Source organism: Ptychodera flava, chromosome 19, assembly GCF_041260155.1.
Source record: "Ptychodera flava strain L36383 chromosome 19, AS_Pfla_20210202, whole genome shotgun sequence".
Lineage (NCBI taxonomy): Eukaryota > Metazoa > Hemichordata > Enteropneusta > Ptychoderidae > Ptychodera > Ptychodera flava.
The window spans coordinates 9,280,636-9,301,592 of NC_091946.1; the positions used below are offsets into that span (position 1 = coordinate 9,280,636).

The window sequence follows — 20,957 nt, forward strand, 5'->3', positions numbered from 1 at the left end:
TCGACGATATTTACCCGATATTATCGGCGATTTTGGGATTCTAATATCGATATTAGACGATACTTGAATGACTTGCCCTGTGCCTCGGCACGCCGGATCTGTGAAATCTCCGATATTTACCCTATATTTTTCGGCGATTTGGGGACTCTAATATTGTCGGGAATGGAAATCCGACAGAAATAATGGAAAACAGATAATATATTTCCTGTTTATTATCCAGGGTTCTGTACACATACTAATGACGATTTCTCAGCGTCAGTTTATGTATTAGTTTATTTGTTAGTTAAATGAAGCCATAACATGCAAATCTGACCTTTCCGTTGTTTTTTATTTTATGTCGACTTTATCATTTAACTTTGGTCGTAGACCCTCGAGAAAAACTGTGATCTTCATCGTTACCAGAACATTCACCATGACTGGTATCAAAAAACCCTCAAAATTCTGTGTGTCATTACTCGGAACGTGCCTTGCAAGAGCAAAGTGTACATATTCAGAACGTCAGTTTGATCGTTAATGAGATTCAGTGTTAAGTACGAAGTATTGTTGTCGGGGACCGCTTGGCAAATAAACGTAATATATTCCAAGATAGATCGCACAAAAAAACCAAAAAAAAACAGCAGTTGCCTGTCCCGTTTTTCTCGAGGGTCTATGGTTTGGTGTATATATAAGCTTAGAAGTTGAACCACGGAATAAAATGTGTGTTGTAGCAGAATTACAGAACACATCGTGTCTGCTTGTCTGTCCATCAGTCACACCAAGACGAATTTCCCTTCGCCACAAATATCGATACTAAACGATACTAGAATGACTTGCCCTGTGCCTTACAGTTCTGGCCAAACCCGACTTCAAAGGACTGACTCTAGCTTCGATACTAGACGATACTGGATTCTGTCAAATCGCAAGTAAATATCCGAATGTATCAGAGATTTCACCACCTCACACTTCTTGCCAACCCGACTTCCAAGGACTGACTCTACACTGTAAATCTATGCGACATGTGACGCGTTTATATTCTAAACACACGCGTTTATCAATTAAACACGTGTATTTATGCAAGTGTTTACGTGTTTAGCAACTAAACACTCGTGTTTATTTATAATAACACAGAGTAGGCTACCGTGATCAGGTTTGTTCTCTGAGATGTCCAAATGTTTAACTTGTCCTCGACAGTTGTATGTGTGTTGTGATGTATTTTGCATTTAACTTGAGATTTGACTAAGTTTGCCTATTTTGATAATTTAATGTCGGCCTATAATTATGGAGCTTTGAGGGGGGTAGGCTAAGCTTAAAGGGGAAGTTCACCAAGGATGATTTTTACATATGTGGTAGCTCTGTGGTCATTTACCCCAGAAAAGCTATTTTCACCATTTATAACTCGCCCAATTTTTTACAAAAATGATAAAAATAGTAACAGGACGTTGCCCATGTAATTTGAATCATGGGAAAAAAGCCCCAAACTTGGAGCTTGCATCATGTGATATGGAAGGGACATCTTCGGATGGGTATAGCCCCCACATTGTCCACTCACAGTAACACAGAAGTAAACAGCAACACAAAATCTGACAGAGGACAGTTTATTATAAGTGATTCACCGTTTATGCAAGGATACTCAGTATAAACAAAAGTTATGTAATACGCATAGCCTGGTTTAAGCATGGGTGAGTGGACAATGCCATATATCACATTATGCAAGTCCAAGCTTTGCGCTTTTTCCCATGATTCAAATTACATGGGTAACTTCCTGTACTATTTCTATCGGTTTTTGTAAAAATCGTGCAAGTTATAAATGGCGAAAATAGCTTTTCCGGGGTAAGTGACCACAAAGCTAGCACATATGTAAAAATCATCCTTGGTGAACTTCCCCTTTAAAGGTTTTTCATTGTGAGTCGCCCCTTCTACTCTCCCCGAGAATGAATTCATTTTGTTTATCGAAAATGTCATATATTGCAACTGTTTATCAATTCTCAGGCGCGGTGCTCTTTAGTCTTCCTCAAATCAATATACTTCAACCGTTGTCTTTTGCCGTTTTTGATTGTTCCTTCTTGTTTTCTCATAATCAATTCGACAATTGTATAAAATGTGCAAATCAGTATTTTGTGGTAAGCTCTACCTATATCAAACACTTGTAACCATGTGCGTTAGGCCTACAATTTCAGATTGTAGAATTTCACCGTTGGGTTAAAGATTAATGATATTTACTTTTGCCCTTATGTTAATAAACACTGGTGTTTAAGTGAAAGCTCTGTTAATAAACGCCGGTAAATAAACACATACGTAAGGTAAACACCATACCCAGCTGTCATTGCGGCTTTACAGGGGAGAGCGCATGAGCAGCATTTCGCGCGTATCTCTGCGTCACAAGAGCAGGCCAGCGGGTGCACTGGTCGTGAGTCTGTCGTGATTTTGTGTTTCCGGGCGAGTGACGGTCAAAAAGAATATCAAGAATCAAGGTAATATTGCCATTTTTTCTGCTTTTCATACCAAGGGTGATCAAATGTAAGTGTCAGCCACGTTTGTAGACTCTTCATGATCGTATTCGAGGTCGACCCAAAATGTTCGCTACCGCCTACCGGGGTTCGCTATGCCCAAGTGGCAAGTTGCTTCATGAATTGACTCAGTCGAACTTCAGATTTATAAGTGAACGTTTTGTGAGAGTAAATAGTCATACTTTTTTCCTTGTTAACAGTGTCTATGATTCAGTGTAGTACTGGATATATGTGTTCGTGCGAGGCCTAAAAATCGTCAGCATGTACGGTTTTCACACAGTGAATGTGAAAATGTCGTCTGCCAGTCAGGAGTCACGTGACTCCAATTTCCCGCCGCACAGGGCTCAAAACGTTTCCAAGATAATAGTCTATTAAAAGTCAACTTAGCTAGAATCTCTTAGCCCTGACTTGAAATCAGATGGATGTGCGTTTCTTTAGAGCACAAACAACACCAATTGTATTGAAAAGTTCACTATACTCAGGGTTCTCCATGGATCCCAGAATCTACAGGGGCAGCTAGTTTTGCATATCATTTGCATATCTAATTTACTATCAACACTTGCCAAGAACTTTTTCAGAAATAATCCATTTGTAGCTTTTTTCTGTATGAACTTGAAAACACTAGACACACATGCCACTACCAGCATATCATCATGGATATTAATAATTGAAAAAGTTTTAAAAATCAAATTTATTAAATAGTTTTTTAGTTTCCAGGACTTCATGCATCCTCCAAATTCATAGTTTATATCAACAAATGTGAATTGTATTGGAAATTTGCAAAAGTAAAAAAAGATAAGCATTAAATTTGTAACTTATTTTACCTTAGGTATTTCTACAGATCAAGTTTTGGGAGGAATTTATTAACACCATGGATAATGCAGCACATAATCTGAGTACAACATTTTGTCCAAAATATGTTACATTTACGTTCCTTTTTTGTTCATTTTCTGTGTTAGAAAAATTGTACTGTAACATGACAAAAAATGTTTTCTACTATCAGTATGTTGTTTTGCTCAGCAAGTACAGCTAAATTGAATTTTTAAACCTTTTCTCAATTCAAAACCAACTTAGAAGGGGTTTTCTTATGTATTTTTAAAAATTAGGGAAATTTTGGCTCATTTGCACCATATGAGAAGATGACATTTGACTAATGCAACTGTTTCAATATTTATGCTACACGTTTCAATGCATGGGGCCAGTCTACTAACCTGATGACACTCGTGTGAACAGGGACTGAGGCAGTTGCATACACATCGAAGGTCATTTAAAGTTTTCAAAATTAGTGGGTTTGTTCTGAAAAATCTCATTTTTCACCAAACAGATATGCTTTTAGTCCAGATTCAGTGAATTTGAGAAACTATGCGGGTTTAATGGTTGTATGGGATCGGGATGAGTTTGCATTTTTGAGAAGATGACGGACCATTCCTATTTATATTGAGTATATAGACAGATACTGTCAATGTCACTGGAGAGGGCATTAGAGGTGACATAAGTACTATTTATAGGGAAAAGTGATGCCCCAAAGTTCAAAGAACATGCAGTGTTTTTGCTAAGGGTGGCAAGTAGATAAATTTTACCTGGGTTCCCCTGTCATTTTACCAGGGTTCCCCATGGTATGTCAATACAGTCCTATTAGCTAACAGTAGAAATGTTACTGGGGTTCCCAAATCATTTACCAGTATTCCCCAACCCTAGCAAAAAGGAATGGCATGAGAAGTGAGGTGATTTCAAAATCATGGTGAATTAACTACTTCTGGAAACGCAGGGGTGACCTGAATATGGACAGAACAATTCTAGATGTTTTCCAAATGAATTGTTGTGAAACTTTATTTCATCTCGGCAAATTTCCAAGAAACATTTATTGATGACAAAGTTTTTACAGTGTTGATATGCAATTTCACACTTCTCAATGCATGTTGGCTTTAGTAATACTGACAGCAATACATTGGCGACAGCATTACACATGTCTACTTGTGACAAAGACGTCATTTTGAGGTACTTGACCAAGTGTAAATTGTTTTCCTTTACTGTAAATTCAACTTGTTTCACACCTCTATGGCAACAATCACCCAATACAGGCCTCCTCTGTTGATTCAAATACTTTGTCAATGATTGTCACGTCATACACGAAGTGGCTATTGAAGTGCCTATTGGCAGCAAAGAAAATCAAAGGGGCAGGAGATATTTTACAGGGGCATCCCTCAAAAAGGCCTTCTGGAGAACCCTGATACTTTTAGCTCCCATTTGCCAAGATGAAAAAGTCTGCATCCATTTTCTGTATGTCTGTGTGCATGTCACAATCTGTCCATTGGCAAGCCATGAGAATTGCTGCACATTGCTGCATGGGTTTTGGTGTGTAGGTGTGAAGCTCACTGGTATACCATGTGAGCTCATACTATAAGTTGGTGTCCATCTGTATAATGTGTGTGTGTGTGTGTGTGTGTGTGTGTGCATGTCCATTGTCCACTGCAAAAACTTGAAAAAACGCTAAACATTTCAGTGTGGAATTTGGTGTGTAGCTGCATCTTGCACTGGGCAAACAGCTTGATATACGCTCATCATATGTACGTATATGGACTCGTATATTAGTAGAATGTGTGAGTATACAACAATCTGCGTAGCTGCAGATTGGAAATGTGCAACAGAAATACATAGTGCATATGTACGTATATGGAACATCTCAATGTGTTAGTATACGTATACGTATATCCATGTATACCATGAGTGTGCACAACGCAGACCTTAGCATACTAAGTGTACATTGTAAACAGACCGACGTATTTGTATGTATTCTTAGTGCAGATCTTCCTCGATGTTTGCATAAATTACATCACTAACACAGATACGTATTAGCATATTTGAGTTCACACCTCAGGTATCTTTGCGTATTCTCAGCGTAAATCTTCCCTACTATTAGCATAAATTACGTCACCATCACAGATATGTATTAGCATATTTGAGTGTACATCCCTGGTATTTTCACATATTCTCAGTACAGACTATCCCAGAAATTAGCATAAATTATGTCATCATTAGGGTCAACTATTTGCATAAATCACTGAATGGGTCACACTACTGGGTCATCATCCATGGCTAGGATTTGGCTTTGCCCTTTTATACTCAGATCGCCATTATTTGAGCTTATACTTATGCATTTTTCATTGCAAATAGTTTTTACAAGTATGTAGAAGTCAATGTTGTATGACATTTAAGTGACCAAAATTCAGTCATAAATATAATGTTGTCATGTGATAGAGTAGCAAACAAAACATAAACATAAAACATGCCAATCTACATTCTCCCATAACACACCAATACAAAAATCTACTCACATACAACCATATTAATAACAACAATAAGACTTTTTATTAAAAATTAAAAATACTTCATGAATTATAAATGTTACAAAGAAAAGTTGCAAGGCTTTCAGTAAAATGACAGCTGTAAATGACTGCATCTGATAAATGATTTTGTCAGGTGCGCCTTCATGTTATCATAATAAAGTCACTTTGTTACATACACAGTCTCCAAACCTTTGTGAAGTAAATGTATCAGTATTAGACACACTGTTGTGTCATATTGCAAAGTAAAAATGTAAATGTGTAAAAATCCTTGTAAAAATGACATGGCTGGTTATTTAAATGAATAATTTAAGAAAAATTGTGTCCGTGTGTATATTTCAAAAAAAACCTACATAAGAATTACATGACTGTGTCTCTGAAAACAATGATGTTACAAAATAGAGTTACTAAGTGTCCAACTCAAAGTCTAGCCTCATTCAACAAATCCTTGTGACATTTTTTTGGTGGATCCCTACCACATGGTGGCCCACCAATCCTCTTTAACTTCAAGGTTGGCAGATTTTCAGCCATTCTGTTATCTAATTTAACAATAAGATCGTTCAATATTTGTGATCGAAATCCAGGAGATCGAATTATCAACCCATCCGGACCATCCTCCTCATCAGACATAAGCTGGTCTCCTGCCTCCAACACTTTTCCCCACAAGCGTTTTTCATCTTCCTGTACCATCTTTCCACGACTCTGTAATAACTGTAATAAAATCAAAAATATAGTATTAATATAGGAGAAAACTCGTATCAAATACTGGATCAAGAGGCTCACAGTTGGTAGATAACCACAATTTATTACTGAGAAATAGAGCAGGATGATAGAATGAAGTTGGTGAGTGGCACTATTTCTGTTAAAACTACAGTTTAAAGGCACATGAGCTTCAACTTTTGGCATTATTTGCATGATTTTTTATCTAGATTTAAATTAGTTCATAGAAATGTTCTTACTCAGAGATGTTTACTCAAATATAACTATCCACTGCGTGGGACTAAGCTGGTAAGTTTCAGTAAGACAAATAATTAACAGGTGTTGCACCCAACTATGGCTGCCTCCATACAACTACATGATAAACAGCGCGAATGCTGCATGTACACATTTGAATCTTTACAAATATAACATGGTGCAACCAACTGAAAGGATGGGAAAGGGATTCACTCAACTTTGAAGAAAATTCTCCATTTTTCACATAACATGGCAGGGTTTTAAAAATGGCAGGAAATTTAAATGAACAAAAATATGTCAATTTCTTGCCTATTCGGCCACAAGGAAATGTTGTTGAGGCATAATTAATAACTATAACGATCAATTTACAAATTGCAGTGAATATCTGCGGAAATTGGAGGTACCTCAAGGTTGGTGAAATTTCGCAGAGTTGAAGCTCATGGGCCTTTAAAGGGACAGTATATGTAACTCGGGGGGTGATTTTTACAGTATTTGATTTGTGTTCCGAAAATAGCTCTCGTTTTATAGCCTAAAGCATGTTCATAGTTCATCTTGTGACCACAGAATGTACATTTGTATGTTAGTCAGGCACTAATATTGTTGACAAATGAATTTTAAACTGGATTAAAATTTATCACATACAATAACAGTACACTTAGATATACATGCTGGATGTGCTGGTAAGCAGAACAACTACACATCTAAATCAATTCCTGGTGAAAAACAAGATAGTGTGGTTTATACAAAATACAAAACTATGAACAATAATAAAAATTGCAGGAGTGTTTACATCCATCGGTTAAATCTTTTCAGTATGAAATTTTAAAAAATTTTGTTTGGAAAAAACAGTATTAAAGAATTGTCCTGATTAGAAAGGTGCCTTTTGTACTCATGCTTTAAAAATTTGACCCCAAAAAGATAGGTGTTTTGAAAGACTTTCCTTGAAAGACTTTTTGAATAGACCTTAGCAGTGATCAGTCTCTGAAACTGGTCTGCCTTGGGGTTTGTTCAATAGCAAAAAATATGACAATAATTTCAACTGCTGCATACTGTATGTATGTAACACAAAAACAGTCTCATCATTTCATATTGTATTTCTTAGGCCTACCCAATTTTTTTTATACAAGTAAAACCTTAAATATCCTTATAGATAAATTTTGTACTTCTCTAATAAGGATATTTCCCCAAATACGCTGCATATTTGACAGGCAGACCAGTTGCCAGAGTAAGAAGCGCAGCTGTTTTGGTTGTTTTCATTGGGTTTATATACTGTGAGTACAGATGACAAACACATGTCAATTAGCATATTCAAACTGTTCCAATGTATAACTTACCCTTCGTCTCCTTGATCTAAGTTTGTTAGCCATAGTATACTGTGCCACCCTCTCTTTATTTTTCTCCAAGCTGTATAAGTATTTTCGTCGCTCTGTCTGCCATTTCCTGAAAACAGCAACTGAAATAAGAGAAGGGAATTCTAGTCAATTGGACTAATAATAATCTGTTGTACATAAGAAGAAGAACAAATTGTTTCCATAAATTTGTTGTGTAAAGCTAATGCAAGAATGATACCGGTGGTAAAACTAGCTGTAGTCATTTGTGGAAATAGTTGAAATGGCAAAAAATGTTGGATTTCACATGGGATAGCACAATATATTTCAAGCTATATAGTACTTGCTATTGGAGTTTCATGGTATGCACGATTGATTATAATGACAAATTTAATCACTGACAATTTTTTCATGAAGCAAGTGTGAAATTTCTGGGATGAAACCATTGTTCCTTGACAAGAAATGTAGACTGCATTGAATTTCCAATTTTTTGTTACAAATTTTTATCTCTGAGAATTGACTACCACTTGTTACTTCTTCCTAAAGGAATATTGCCCACTGTCTTTCTGTAAAAATTGCTGTTCTTGTTTAAAAAGTCTGGACTGAAAGTCAGATTTCAGTGATAACAATGTCAACTTAACACACATCAATGCTATTCAGACTACATTGTAGTTACCAGCTTTCAAAAATGCACTTCTTTTGGAATATCACTAAAACATAGCGTCAACGACACTTGGCTAATTTGGCTCACAAAGTTCACCCCAAAGAACATACATACCAAGTTCCAAAGCAATTGGACATGCGATTTTAGAGAAAATGATTTTTTGACCAAAAATGGGGAAAAATGCCAAAACAATACAAATATAAAAATTTCACCACAATATGGAGACAGTCAAGTAAGGTTGCCCCTAGGTACATGAATACCAAGTTTGAAAGGCAATCACAATAGTTTATTCATATTTTTTTAACTTAAAATGCCGAAAATTGTGATAAAAATGCATATATCACTTTCACAACAATTTGAACAAATCTGACACAAGTCTATCCCAGGATCATGCATAACAAGTTTCAAGGCAATGGGACGAGCGGTTTCAGAGAAGATATTCTAATCAAAACTGGTAAAAATTGCCCCAAAAATACAACAATAAAAACTGCCACAATTTGGACAATCTAACCACAATCACCTTGAAGGACCTACATACAAAGTTTCAACCAAATCTGACATATGGTCACGGAGTTTTAGCAATTTGTGGGATTTGCCCCCTTTACCTCATTTGCATATTTTTGACATAGACACATTCATTTGAACAAATTCAAATCTCCACCCCTGAGTGTACTTGTACACTCAGACGAACATACATACATTCAGACACTGCTAACTTACGACACAAGATCTCTTCTCTATGTATACCTGGTACATATACAATGTGAGCTTAAAACTATAGTTGAATCGCAGAACATAAATACTCAACAAATACCACAACCGGTGCAGCTTTAAAATAATGGGCATATTACTGTAAAACAATTCTTTTTACCTAGCATCCTTTTTTAGCTTTGGATGCCACTAATTTAAACATTTTCCCATAAAGATTTCTTTACAGCAGAATTAAAAACCCTGTGATTGCAATGAAAATCCAAAATCACTAAAACCATGCAGCTAATTCTCAAAGAGTTTTACAGTATATAATCTTATTGTAAGTTATGGCAGCTTCTTCAATATTCATATAAATGTGACAATACTTACAATCAATTTGTTCACCAGTGTACTCTTCACTGTACTTGGCTTTCAACTGCTCTACCATCATCTTAAACACAGTCTGGTTGCGGACACTCTTCAATCTGTAAATGAACCACAGAATCATATTTTATTGTTTAAAAAGCTAGCGAGTGAGTGCAAGGGGGTATTTGAATGATGTTCGAAATAACTGGAATCTCAAGATGGTTCAGTCTGAGAAAAAAACAAAAGACATGATGACATATGTGAACTGATGCTGACAAAGACGTGTACACGTTACGTATATTCTTTGCCAAAACACTGCTGTTTTCACAATTTGCATATGTACATGTGTCACATAGGACAAAAATATGCCCTTTTTCGTAGACATTACTTCACAAGTGAACAGATTTAAAAAGTAGAGATAAACTTACTCATTTGCTGTGTCAAATGAATCTTCAAGGCTTGAATAAAGGCGTTTCACATGTCGCTGGAAGGCAAAACAAAGTACAGTGTGGTCAAATAACAATACATGTGCCCATCAGAAATTAGTGGACAAACCATGGAGGTAGCCTACCTCCATGGACAAACTGTTAATCATGACCTGCTTCCAACTATGGATTAAGGACGATATGGGTGTCACCATTGTGATAGTTTTGCTACCAAAAGGTGTCATAAAGGTAAAAATCAAGGTATGGCCAACCTTAGAGTATTTTTTACATCCATGGGCCAACCACATCTATTCCAGATGCTTCATAATGACTACCACTACAAGGTCGACAAGGAAGTGATTGTGATACTATTGGTTGTACATCAGTGAACTAATTCATCGTTAGTTAACATGGAAACAGTATTTCCGCCTCAAAGCTTACACTAGAATGTAAGATACAGTTGCATATGGGTGCTCCATATCTCAATCCCCAACATTTGTAGACTGTGGGCAGTGTGTCTTGCTGACTCCAACAATTATGCCATTCAGACATGTGACTGTCTATTGTTTGTACAAGACCGGGCTGTAAACAGATGTAAACAATATAAATGCATATGCCACTACTCTGTCACATTCAAACATTTTACATCATCTATAATGACCAATCTAGGGTAAACCTACCGGAAAATCTGTCTCCTTGTTTGTTTGGTTGTTTGTTTATATTTTGTTCGATTGTTGGCCTTTGATTTGTAGATACAATAATAGCGATAAAGAGGTGTGTTTTATCTTTAAATCTGTGAACAAAGCTGGTTTGTTTGTTTTTTGTTTGCAATCAATAATTGATTGTTGATAGGTTTTTGATGCAATCACTCACACAATAAAGCAGAACCATGCAGGTGCAAGGCACACTTTTCTGTTGCATTCTCTGCCATCTTGGAAAATGCGTGTGGTTGTAGGGTGATGTGCAAAATACTTGGCCCCTCTAGTTCACCTTTGCATTTCCCACAACCAAAAGCATTTTTCAAGATGGCCGAGAAGACAAACACATGTAGAAAGAAGTGCTATGCCCACCCATGGAGGTAGAAAGAAAGGGCTGCAGTGCCTCTACGGTTCAACACTATGATCAAACACACAAAATAATGACCAAGGAGGCAGTCTGGCAGAATATCCTATGCATAACCCCACAGACACATGCAGAGTCTCCGGCCAGATATGCATTGGACCGGATATGGGCCAGGTGAACAAACACTGAGACAATGGCTACTTGACTTACAAATATAATAGGGTCCAGTCTGGGTCTCCTGGTGTCTTGGCTACCGTCACGGTAGACCTGTCTATTCTCTCTCAACGACTTCACCTCCGCTTCAAGATTTTCAAGTTTCTTCAGCAACTCGTCTTTCGTTTGATCCGATGTAGAAACGAACTTGTCATGCATACGGTTGACAGCATTCAGCACAGATCTCATACCACCGTTGGGATTATCTGTGCTTGCCGGGGTGCTCGTTTGATGGTTGACAACTGTACTACTACTATTGTTTCTAGTTGTGGTAGAGATCGTAGATCTTCTATTTGGCGATGGCGATGCTGATGACGACGAATCGAATGGGTCGTACTGAAGCACTTCTGCCAAAACTTCTGGTTCTGTGCGTCGATGAAATCTTGCCATCTTGTTGGCGTTGTGGCGACCAAGAAGTTGATGTCGTTGTGCCCGGTGTATCGCATTCGCGTACTGACCGCCACTGAGTACTTCCTTTGTAAATAAAGACGTGGTGGTAAAAGTCAAAGGTCGGGAGAGACTATTTATACATGGGTGAGACGGATGCAGAAATCATCATCCGTACGAGCAGTGAAAGAAACATTATACGAACAATGTCACCTTGTGATTGTGTTTCAAGTACAATGACTGTATTTTCAACATATTGGAAACGTCTCTACCTTTTCCTGAAAGAATTTGCTATTGCCAAGTTCTGTGCAATGACCCCTGCGGCCCTGTGTAGTTCATGTAAGCACCATTACATGCAAGTACGAAATGAATCATGGGTATGACATTTCAACATGGCGGCTGACAGCGTCAGGAAATATGCTACGAAAATATGTCGTTATTGTAAGGCAAGCCTTTCAAAGTCTGGCTACTATGAACATAAAAAGCGTATGGGAGCTTGCGTCAAGTCGAGCGATTTGTTATTACCTGAAAGAACTTCACCAACCTTTGCAGAGCTCGCCGACCAACACACATGTACCAGTGACGACGACAGCGAAGATCGTGGTCAAGGCCAAGGTGATAGCGTCGATGTTGAGGTTCCAGGTGACACCGATCGTATTGAAGAGAATGACTTTGACGTCAACATCGCCATTTCAGCAAGAGATCCCGCGGAAAGTGACGTAGATTCACTTTCATCGAGTGAAAGCGAGAGCGAAGAAGTGTTTCAACGAGATACAATGGTAAGTTTATGTAATAAACTGTTGAGCATGCAGTTTGAGAAGGGTAAATTAGCGTTGATCGCGATTTGTTACTAAATATAGCCGCACGCGCGCGACTTTCGGACAAATAAGCTGAAATTCGGACAAATTTTTTCGTTGTATGCGCGGCTGTTGTTGCCGCTTGTAGTCTCAGTCATCAATTCATACCAATAAGTGTGACGCTAAATAGCCATTCTAACACTCGCAGGTGTTATTTTCGTCGTTTATACGGAAAATGCCGGCAAGTGTTTATTTATGCCTATTAATGAGAGAGAACAGTGACGTCATTTGTTTCGGCCTCCCAATATCAGGCCCCAAGTCGTTTTGGCACTGCGACCAAAGACGTTTCGGCATCGCTCAAGGCTCCTGTGGGAACTTGTGCTGGGGCTTAGTGTTACAAATCAAAGTACTAAAAAGTATAGTGTCAACTATCGAACATCATTCACACACAGTAAGACATGGTAAGAGACCGTAAGAAAAAGCTTCACATCATTTACAAATCTGTGACACAAGTTTATCGATAGCAATAGCCACCGCGGTGGCTTTTGCTATCGATAAACTTGCACCGACACGATAAACGTGCACCGACACGGCAAACGTTTGAAAGTGGAGACGAAACAGCACGGTAAAATTCACAGAAAATGCACATATAAAAAGTAAAGCACTGGTCAGGACGCAAAGGTCACGCTTATGAATATGACAGGTCCGTCAATTACTAAATAGTTTGAAAAAAAAATTGAAACAAGGATGCCGAAACGTCTTGGGTTGTTGTGCCGAAATGACTTGGTGCCGGAAATTTAGAGGCTGAAACGACTTGGTGCCCAAAAGACCAGTTACCATTTTAGATGGGGTTGGTCATTAGACAAAGATGGTGTGCAGTCTTCCTATTTAGTATCCCATGCTAAGGTAGCCATCATTATTTAGTCCTTGGGGTTGGAGGAATCTGAGGGGTCACTCAAAAAAAAATAAAATCCACAAGGGGATTGCTCAAAATCTCAAAATTTTTGGTTCAAGAGGGGGACACCCCCTCCCATACTTGTCTCCCTTGCGGTGTTCTAACAGTTTTACGCAGTAAACATAAGATTGCAAACACCTCTCAAAATTTACGATGCAAGATGGGGGACACGCCCCACCCATACTCTCCCCGTTGTGGTGGCGTAACAGTTACACTTAGTAAAAAACAAATTGAAAACACTTTTCTGATTGCATCAGACTGCACCATTGCACACATCAATTTCTCAAAATTTTCCGTGCAAGAAAGGAAACATCCCTCTGATACTTTCCACCCTCAGCCTCTCACATGCTACCCTCCTTGTACTTTCGAATTCTACCCTGTCAGATGTCTTAGTGAAAATCTGTCATGACATGATACCCATCCAAATAAAGCAATTTTATTGATATGGGTTATAGCATGAGCTTTTATATCTATATTAAGGCGTGACTTTGAATTCCATTTTCAAATTGTTGGTTTCACCTTTTCCAACTGTCATGAGATAACTGATGATAATCTAGCAGTCTACAAACCAGGATATGAAAGGTCCTTACTATATTGCTGTATTGACGTTTAACTGTTCTAAGTGTGAACAGAATAATTTTCACCATTGAATGACTGCTATTTCTAACTGGCATGCTGACATGTTTAATGTCAATGTATTCACAGACACTAAGAGAGCTTGTGCCTTTTTCTATCTGCAAAGGTCAGCAACTTACATTCTTTTTACTGCTGTGGGATTTTGTATTTTGCAGTACACAAACATTGTGAAATCTTCCGGATTTCATTGTTACTCTGATTGTTTCAATTCTAATTTTCTGATTTTTTTTGTATTTCAATGCAGACCAGTGAAATCTGGAATGAAAGTGAATTACATGAAGCAGCAGACTTCGAAACCTCAGCTTGTGCACCATCTGAAGATTCAGAGTTTAACGGAGGGCTCCAAGGTTTCTTCTTACTACTTTTACGCTGGCAGTTTGTCAACAACGTGTCTGATAAAGCCATGGCTATGCTGTTCATGATGCTGCACAAACTTCTAATACTGCTGAGTATTGTATTGAAAAGTGTTAAATTAGAAGAACTTGCCAGTCAGTTCCCGCATACCTTTCATGGTGTCAGGACATTTTTAGGCCTTGAAAGAGACAATTTTCAGAAGTTTGTGATGTGTCCGAAATGTCATACCAGGTATGACTACAACGAAGCATTTGAAGTCAACAGCAGAGGAAAGAAAAAATCCAAAACCTGCACACACATCACCTTTCCGAATCATCCACACAGAAAACAGCGTAGACCATGTGGCGCTTTTCTGATGAAAACAGTCAGGGGAAAGAATGGTGCAGAATATTTGTATCCCAAGCGATTATTCTGCTACAGAAGTATCAAAGAGACACTCCAGGAACTTTTGAAAAGGCCAGGCTTTCTACAGAAATGCCAAGAATGGAAACAAAGAGACATTCCTGATGGTATTTTAGCAGACGTGTATGATGGAAGAGTGTGGCAAGAATTCATGCCAAAAGATAGAAGTGACCATGCATTTGCAGCAATGCTGAATGTAGACTGGTTCCAGCCATACAAACATACAAATGACTCTGTTGGTGTTATATACCTAATATTACAGAACTTGCCACGTACAGAGCGATTCAAACCAGAAAACATTGTATTGGTTGGACTCATACCAGGTCCTACTGAACCAAAACGGGACATTAATCCTTACTTAGACCCATTAGTGGATGAATTACTGGAGATGTGGGATGGTGTACAACTGAACGATTCATCTTTCTGTGGATGGAATATCTATAGCATGACACTTCTATGCCTGTCATGTGACATTCCAGCTTGTCGGAAGTGTGGAGGCTTTTTAGGGCATTCAGCTGAAAAAGGTACGATATAGCTTTAAACATTATATCATTGATACAAAAATGCTTGTTCACTCTCTTTTTTGACACATTTCATTAGTTGAAGCTATGTATGCAAAAAGATAGTGAACTTGCATTTTCATATTGATGTTGCAATATTACAAATTACTCATAAAAACAAGTGTATAACAAAAAAAGAAAAGTAGACAAGCTTACATTTGCAGATTAAACCGACATCACTTCACCATCAAATTATCCCAAATTACTTAAAATTGTGTTTATAATGTTAACATGTAGTGTGTAGATAAGTCTGAAAGTATAACTTCAGCCATAAAAGTTTCATCTTTTGGTAACTTTATCATTTATTTTCCTTCCATGATCTCAGATCTTCATGTAAACTATTTAACGGTGAAAATAGTCCCCCCCCACTAGTTCAATAGATGTAATAGTAGAAGTCAGAAACAAAATTCTATTGCAGAACAACAACATCAAACTGAAGACATGTTGATTACAATGTACAGGGCTCGAAATTAGCGGTAGTCCCGCGTCCACAGACTACCAACTTTTCCCTGGGGCTACCAAAATCCATGAAATGGTAGCCCACACGGACTACCAAAGACCAGGACATAAAATTCAGTCAGTACTTGGCGTGCAATGTCCAATATCTGAAATGACGTACTGGAATGACAGGCACTGGAAGTCATGGTCAATGAAAAGGCATTTTCATTGCATTTTGACCATAATGTATCAATGACGGGCAATATGCGCCCACCCTACAGAAAGCGCTATTTTTAACACTGCTACAGTATGTCTAGTCTCGACGTACTGAGAAGGTTGTTGTCATAACGACTATCATAATTTTCATACAACTCTAAGTTCAATGAAACAAGTTGTCAAAAGATCACCAAACTTTTGAGAATCACGGTTGTGTCCATTTGGCCCAAAAAAGATCGTTTCTGGTCACCGCATGCATCATTTCAGAAACTGCACGTCATGGCATTTTTATTTGGTTACATACTCATTAGTACAGCTATCTTTGATATCCCTCTTTGCATGTCCAAAATGCTGAACAGAAAATGGAAGTATTATGCAGCCAGTGATAAAAGACAATAACTGATGCATCAATAGTGCCAAACCAGCATTGTTAAGAATAAAAAGGGAAAAAAGAAAACCGCGTCGCCACATCACTTTTGCTGAATGTCACGGACCAAAACTATTGGGGGGGCTTATACCTGTTCCCTGCTGGTACTAGGTGTGTAAGTATTCACATCAAATGGCAAGAAAATTCACTTCAAGGGCAGAATCTTGAAAAATTGCTTGTTCTTGTCTGGTTAATGAAAACCAATATCCCTAAACTAAAATATGCATAGGCTACCAGCCATCGTCGCTGGGCTACCAACTTAAGAAAATGGTAGCCCAAGTGGACTACGAGGGGGAAAGTTAATTTCGAGCCCTGAATGTACATGGACATTTACATGTGTGCTGACTGGAAGGTTTTTTTTGTTTTCTAGGTTGCAATAAGTGTTTGCGGAGTTTCCAGCGTAATGGTTTTGGGAGTAAAGCAGACTATTCTGGTTTCAATCCAGAAGACTGGGAAAGACGGACCAATGAAGAACACCGACTTTATGCAGGTGTGTGAATGAAAATGGTTGTCTGATTACATATTACTGAGCCATGATGGCATACTTATTATAAAGTGATATGCACCGAACAGTAAAAACAAGACCCAAAGTTCAGTGGGATTGCCACTGTACAAAATGCACAAAGTGAAAATCATGACTGTTTCACAGCTAGGTAACCATAGGCAAATGCCATAACATTCAAGTACTAGGTCCCAGTCTGGTCAGATTTGGCGAATGAATAGATAGGCATAGGTTAGGTCATGATGTACAGGGTTGTCTTCAGTGTGCAGACTGATCACATGACCAAAACAGTGATGTTTGACAGTGGTCAATGAATATTCCATTTACAGAGCTAAATACAGGGTCTTAAAGTTTGTATGATTTCAATATTCTTTTGAAAATATGTAGACATGATTGTGTGTACATCAAAAAACTCAAACACTGTCAGAGGTCCTGTACATCAGTATATTAAGTCCTGCAATATGTACATACATAAAGTGGGAGAGGTAAAATTTCAAAACCCTATCATAATACATTGTATACATCAATATTCTCAGGGCATTGAATATTGACCTTTATATCACCACTTTGACAGCCACATGTCTTCTTTGCTGACAAAAAAACTGTACCTCAGGACAGATGTGTGGTGATACATTAGGCATGGATCAAGGGAACCTAAGTCTCAACTCTTCAATCCCTTTGAAAGTCTCTGTGTAAAAGTATGAGGGTTCCTCTTTACAATTAGGAGTCTTGGAAGCAAATTATGGGGGTAATGCAACCCCTTGACTTTTCAGAGATAGTGTCAGTTGCCATTTATACAACATAAGCTTGGTTTATTTTCACTGAACAAATCCATGCATTTTTTCAAATAAGGAGCAAAAGGCTGTAATTTATGATAAAATTAATATTTTGTCTTCCTTCTTCCAGCAATGGCACAACAAGCAAGGACACAAGCTGAACGCCAGAATATTGAATCAAAGTATGGTGCAAGATATTCAAGCCTTTTCAGACTCCCGTACTATGATGCTGTGCGCTTCAGTGTCATTGATCCAATGCATAATCTCCTTTTGGGTACAGCCAAACATGTGCTCAAGGTTTGGAAAGAACGCAATGTTGTTAGTGATGATGCTATGGAAGAAATTCAAAGAAGAGTGAATGAGATGAAAACTCCCAGTGATGTTGGAAGAATTCCAAGCAAAATAAGTTCTGGATTTTCTGGGTTTACAGCGGATCAGTGGAGAAATTGGACATGCATTTACTCTCTGTATGCCATCCAGGGTTTTGTTAGGGGTGAACATCTTGACTGCTGGAAACAGTTTGTATATGCATGCAGGGTGTTGTGCAGTAGGACTGTTTCTGTAGAGAAAATATCAGCTGTCCACACATATTTAAGATTATTTTGTAAGAAATTTGAAAAGATATATGGACCTGAAATGTGCACTCCAAATATGCATTTACATTTACATTTGAAAGAATGCTTATTGGACTATGGTCCTGCTTATTCTTTTTGGCTGTTTTCTTGTGAAAGATACAATGGTATCTTAGGAAATTTTCCTACAAATAATCGTGCCGTTGAAGTGCAATTAATGAGAAAGTTTATGCAGGGTTTTCAAGTGTATTCAATGCAATGTGATAGTAATGACAATTTGTTCAGTGACATGTGGTTAACATTTGAGAGAAACTGTACAGGATCCTTGGCTATGAATGAAAATGAAAACAACTGCTATGAGAGCTATGTGAAGAAAACATGTGATAATTTAAAGAATGTAAGTTTTTCAGAAGCTGACTCTCAGGTACCTATTCCTCCTACTGTGCAATCAGCTCTTGACTTTGAGGATTTAGAAATGTTAGAAGATATGTATTCGTATTTATATCCAAGTAACTCTGTCAAGGTGGTTATTGCGCTGACAGAGCGCTTCAGCAGAATTTTTCAAGATGGCCAACTTTACAGTTTGGCAACACCAAAGAGTAGAGAAAATGCCCATGTAGTTGCATGCTGGTGTGACATGGACCAGCACTCAGGTTTACTTGTCATTAATCCCAAGTGTCAAAGAGAAAGAGCTGGCATAATTACAGAGTTATTCCGCAGTGAAATAATGTTACAAGTCACGAATGGAAAGCTGAAAAAAGTGTCACATTTAATAGCCAGAGTTGAATGGTTGACAAGTCACCCTTTCCATAATCATTTCGGTGGAGATGTTACAGTCTGGGGCACAACAACTGAATGCACAACAAGTGCACAGTTTATACCATTAGAAAGAATCAGATCCAGGTGTGCTGTTTCTGTTGGCAAGGTAAAATTTCCTTATGAAAGTGGAAATAGAACAAGAATCTTGGAAGAAACTGTCACTGTCACTGTTCCTTTGAGGGGCGTCAGTATTTAAGCATACACTGTACATGTACATGTAGGATTGGTGTCCCCTAATGATGTGAAAGTTAACAGAGTTCTGTGTCAGTTGTGTATATTGTACAAGTAATCTATATGTTGAAATATTTATAACTGTTAATTACATTATGCTTTCTAAGCATACACAAGCAAAATATATGTGCTTCACTTTTCTAGGGAATAAATTTCATAGTTTGTTACATGAATGAAATATAGCCGCTTTCTCTGTTCCAAAACATTTACAGCTGCATTCCATTTAAGGGTCATTCGCAATTGTTGTACAGCTTGATGCTTGTGGAAGTGATTTATTCTAACTCTGTTCACATTTGTGTGTATTGATGAAAACCAATCAGCTTGCCAACACAGGCAATTTTAAGATGTGCCTGAATGAAAACATGGAGAGCTTCCATGTCACTGTCCTTCACTGTTATAATTGTGGTTTTCTTTTTTTTTAATGACTGACAGACTTGTGTTTTTTTTTTCAATTTCATAGGTTTTGTACATAAGTTATCTTTAACTAGTACATAATAATGTCTGTAACAATCTGTTGACATTGAAAGTAAAAAATAAAATGTGAACTGTGATCATGCAGTACAGTTGTGTTCCATTTCTTGATAGTGTTTGAAGTGAGATGTCCATACCCATAATTCTGTGAGGTTTGTGCACAACGTATTGGACAACTTATGCATAAGTTAGACAACAGTATCGTTGTAAGATTAGAGTTGCCTGTGTATGACAGCCTACTTGAATGTTCTCTATAAGTCAAAATCTAGAAGGTACAGAATGAGCCGATTAAAATTCGCCATAAGAAGTGATGCCTGTGCTGCCAGTGAGAATGTCCTTTAATTTACCATTATCAGTTGGAATTGCAAATAGTTGTCAGTTTAGGGCCTCACTTTGCTGTGGTTCTGCACCCCACAACTTTACCCCAACTTTCGTATTTTTTTCATCCCAAAGTCTTTGACGAAAAGCTTGGGACTATGGAGCTGCAATAAGTTTTCTCTTGGTTTAAGATGAGACACTCAAAATACGATACTATACAGAGATAAGAGATAACAGCTGACAGTATTCGGCTTATCAAAAACTGAATTTTTCATTACTCTATAAAATAACAGTAAAATATTCAGCGTTTTCCACAAAACTTAGGAGAAAAGGGTTACCACACACGATGATTTTATAGGCACTCCTAGAAGTCACGAACGCTCACTAAGAGCATGTAGCTCTCCCGGCAGGCCTGTCCCTGTAGCCTCAGGCTCTCAAAACTGACCTTCCGCACCTTGTGTAAAAGCGTTTCGCGTGTCCGGGAAATTGGAATTATTCTAACGCTATGGGATGGCGTATATTATTATAACAAATGATGTTTTACCATGATAAGTTTTGATTTGG

At 37.9% G+C, this 20,957-nt stretch overlaps 2 protein-coding genes and 1 long non-coding RNA gene across 6 annotated transcripts in view; 2 read left to right on the forward strand and 1 right to left on the reverse strand.

Moving 5' to 3' along the window:
* LOC139118504 (uncharacterized) overlaps positions 1-20,957 on the forward strand; it is a 263,409-nt gene that overhangs the window by 233,726 nt on the left and 8,726 nt on the right. The window lies entirely within an intron of this gene.
* On the reverse strand, positions 5,845-11,922 carry LOC139118488 (uncharacterized protein C14orf93 homolog). 2 transcript variants are annotated; one of them, XM_070681778.1, is made up of 5 exons: positions 11,530-11,922; positions 10,261-10,316; positions 9,857-9,951; positions 8,119-8,237; positions 5,845-6,532 (listed from the first exon to the last, which is right to left on the reverse strand). In XM_070681778.1, the coding sequence occupies exons 1-5, from the start codon at positions 11,920-11,922 to the stop codon at positions 6,251-6,253; spliced, it is 945 nt and encodes a 314-aa protein (XP_070537879.1). In that variant the 3' UTR covers positions 5,845-6,250. The 2 variants fall into 2 exon arrangements, with proteins under 2 accessions (XP_070537879.1, XP_070537878.1); XM_070681777.1 differs by having other exon boundaries at positions 5,845-6,541.
* LOC139118487 (uncharacterized) lies at positions 12,312-20,155 on the forward strand. Of its 2 annotated transcripts, XM_070681775.1 has the most exons (5): positions 12,566-12,698; positions 14,377-14,413; positions 14,552-15,587; positions 17,075-17,194; positions 18,113-20,155. In XM_070681775.1, the coding sequence occupies exons 3-5, from the start codon at positions 14,711-14,713 to the stop codon at positions 19,567-19,569; spliced, it is 2,454 nt and encodes an 817-aa protein (XP_070537876.1). In that variant the 5' UTR covers positions 12,566-12,698; positions 14,377-14,413; positions 14,552-14,710; the 3' UTR covers positions 19,570-20,155. The 2 variants fall into 2 exon arrangements, with proteins under 2 accessions (XP_070537875.1, XP_070537876.1); XM_070681774.1 differs by lacking the exon at positions 14,377-14,413 and having other exon boundaries at positions 12,312-12,698.

Excerpts from the sequence above, each read along its gene's own strand:
- LOC139118488 (XM_070681777.1), bottom strand. The coding sequence starts at position 11,922 with ATGGCAAGATTTCATCGACGCACAGAACCAGAAGTTTTGGCAGAAGTG. Across the intron at positions 9,952-10,260 it reads TCATTTGACACAGCAAATGA|ATTGAAGAGTGTCCGCAACC; the intron begins GTAAGTTTATCT and ends GTTCATTTACAG. Across the intron at positions 6,542-8,118 it reads TTAGATCAAGGAGACGAAGG|TTATTACAGAGTCGTGGAAA; the intron begins GTAAGTTATACA and ends ATTTTATTACAG.
- LOC139118487 (XM_070681774.1), top strand. The coding sequence starts at position 12,312 with ATGGCGGCTGACAGCGTCAGGAAATATGCTACGAAAATATGTCGTTAT. Across the intron at positions 12,699-14,551 it reads TGTTTCAACGAGATACAATG|ACCAGTGAAATCTGGAATGA; the intron begins GTAAGTTTATGT and ends ATTTCAATGCAG. Across the intron at positions 17,195-18,112 it reads AGAACACCGACTTTATGCAG|CAATGGCACAACAAGCAAGG; the intron begins GTGTGTGAATGA and ends TCCTTCTTCCAG.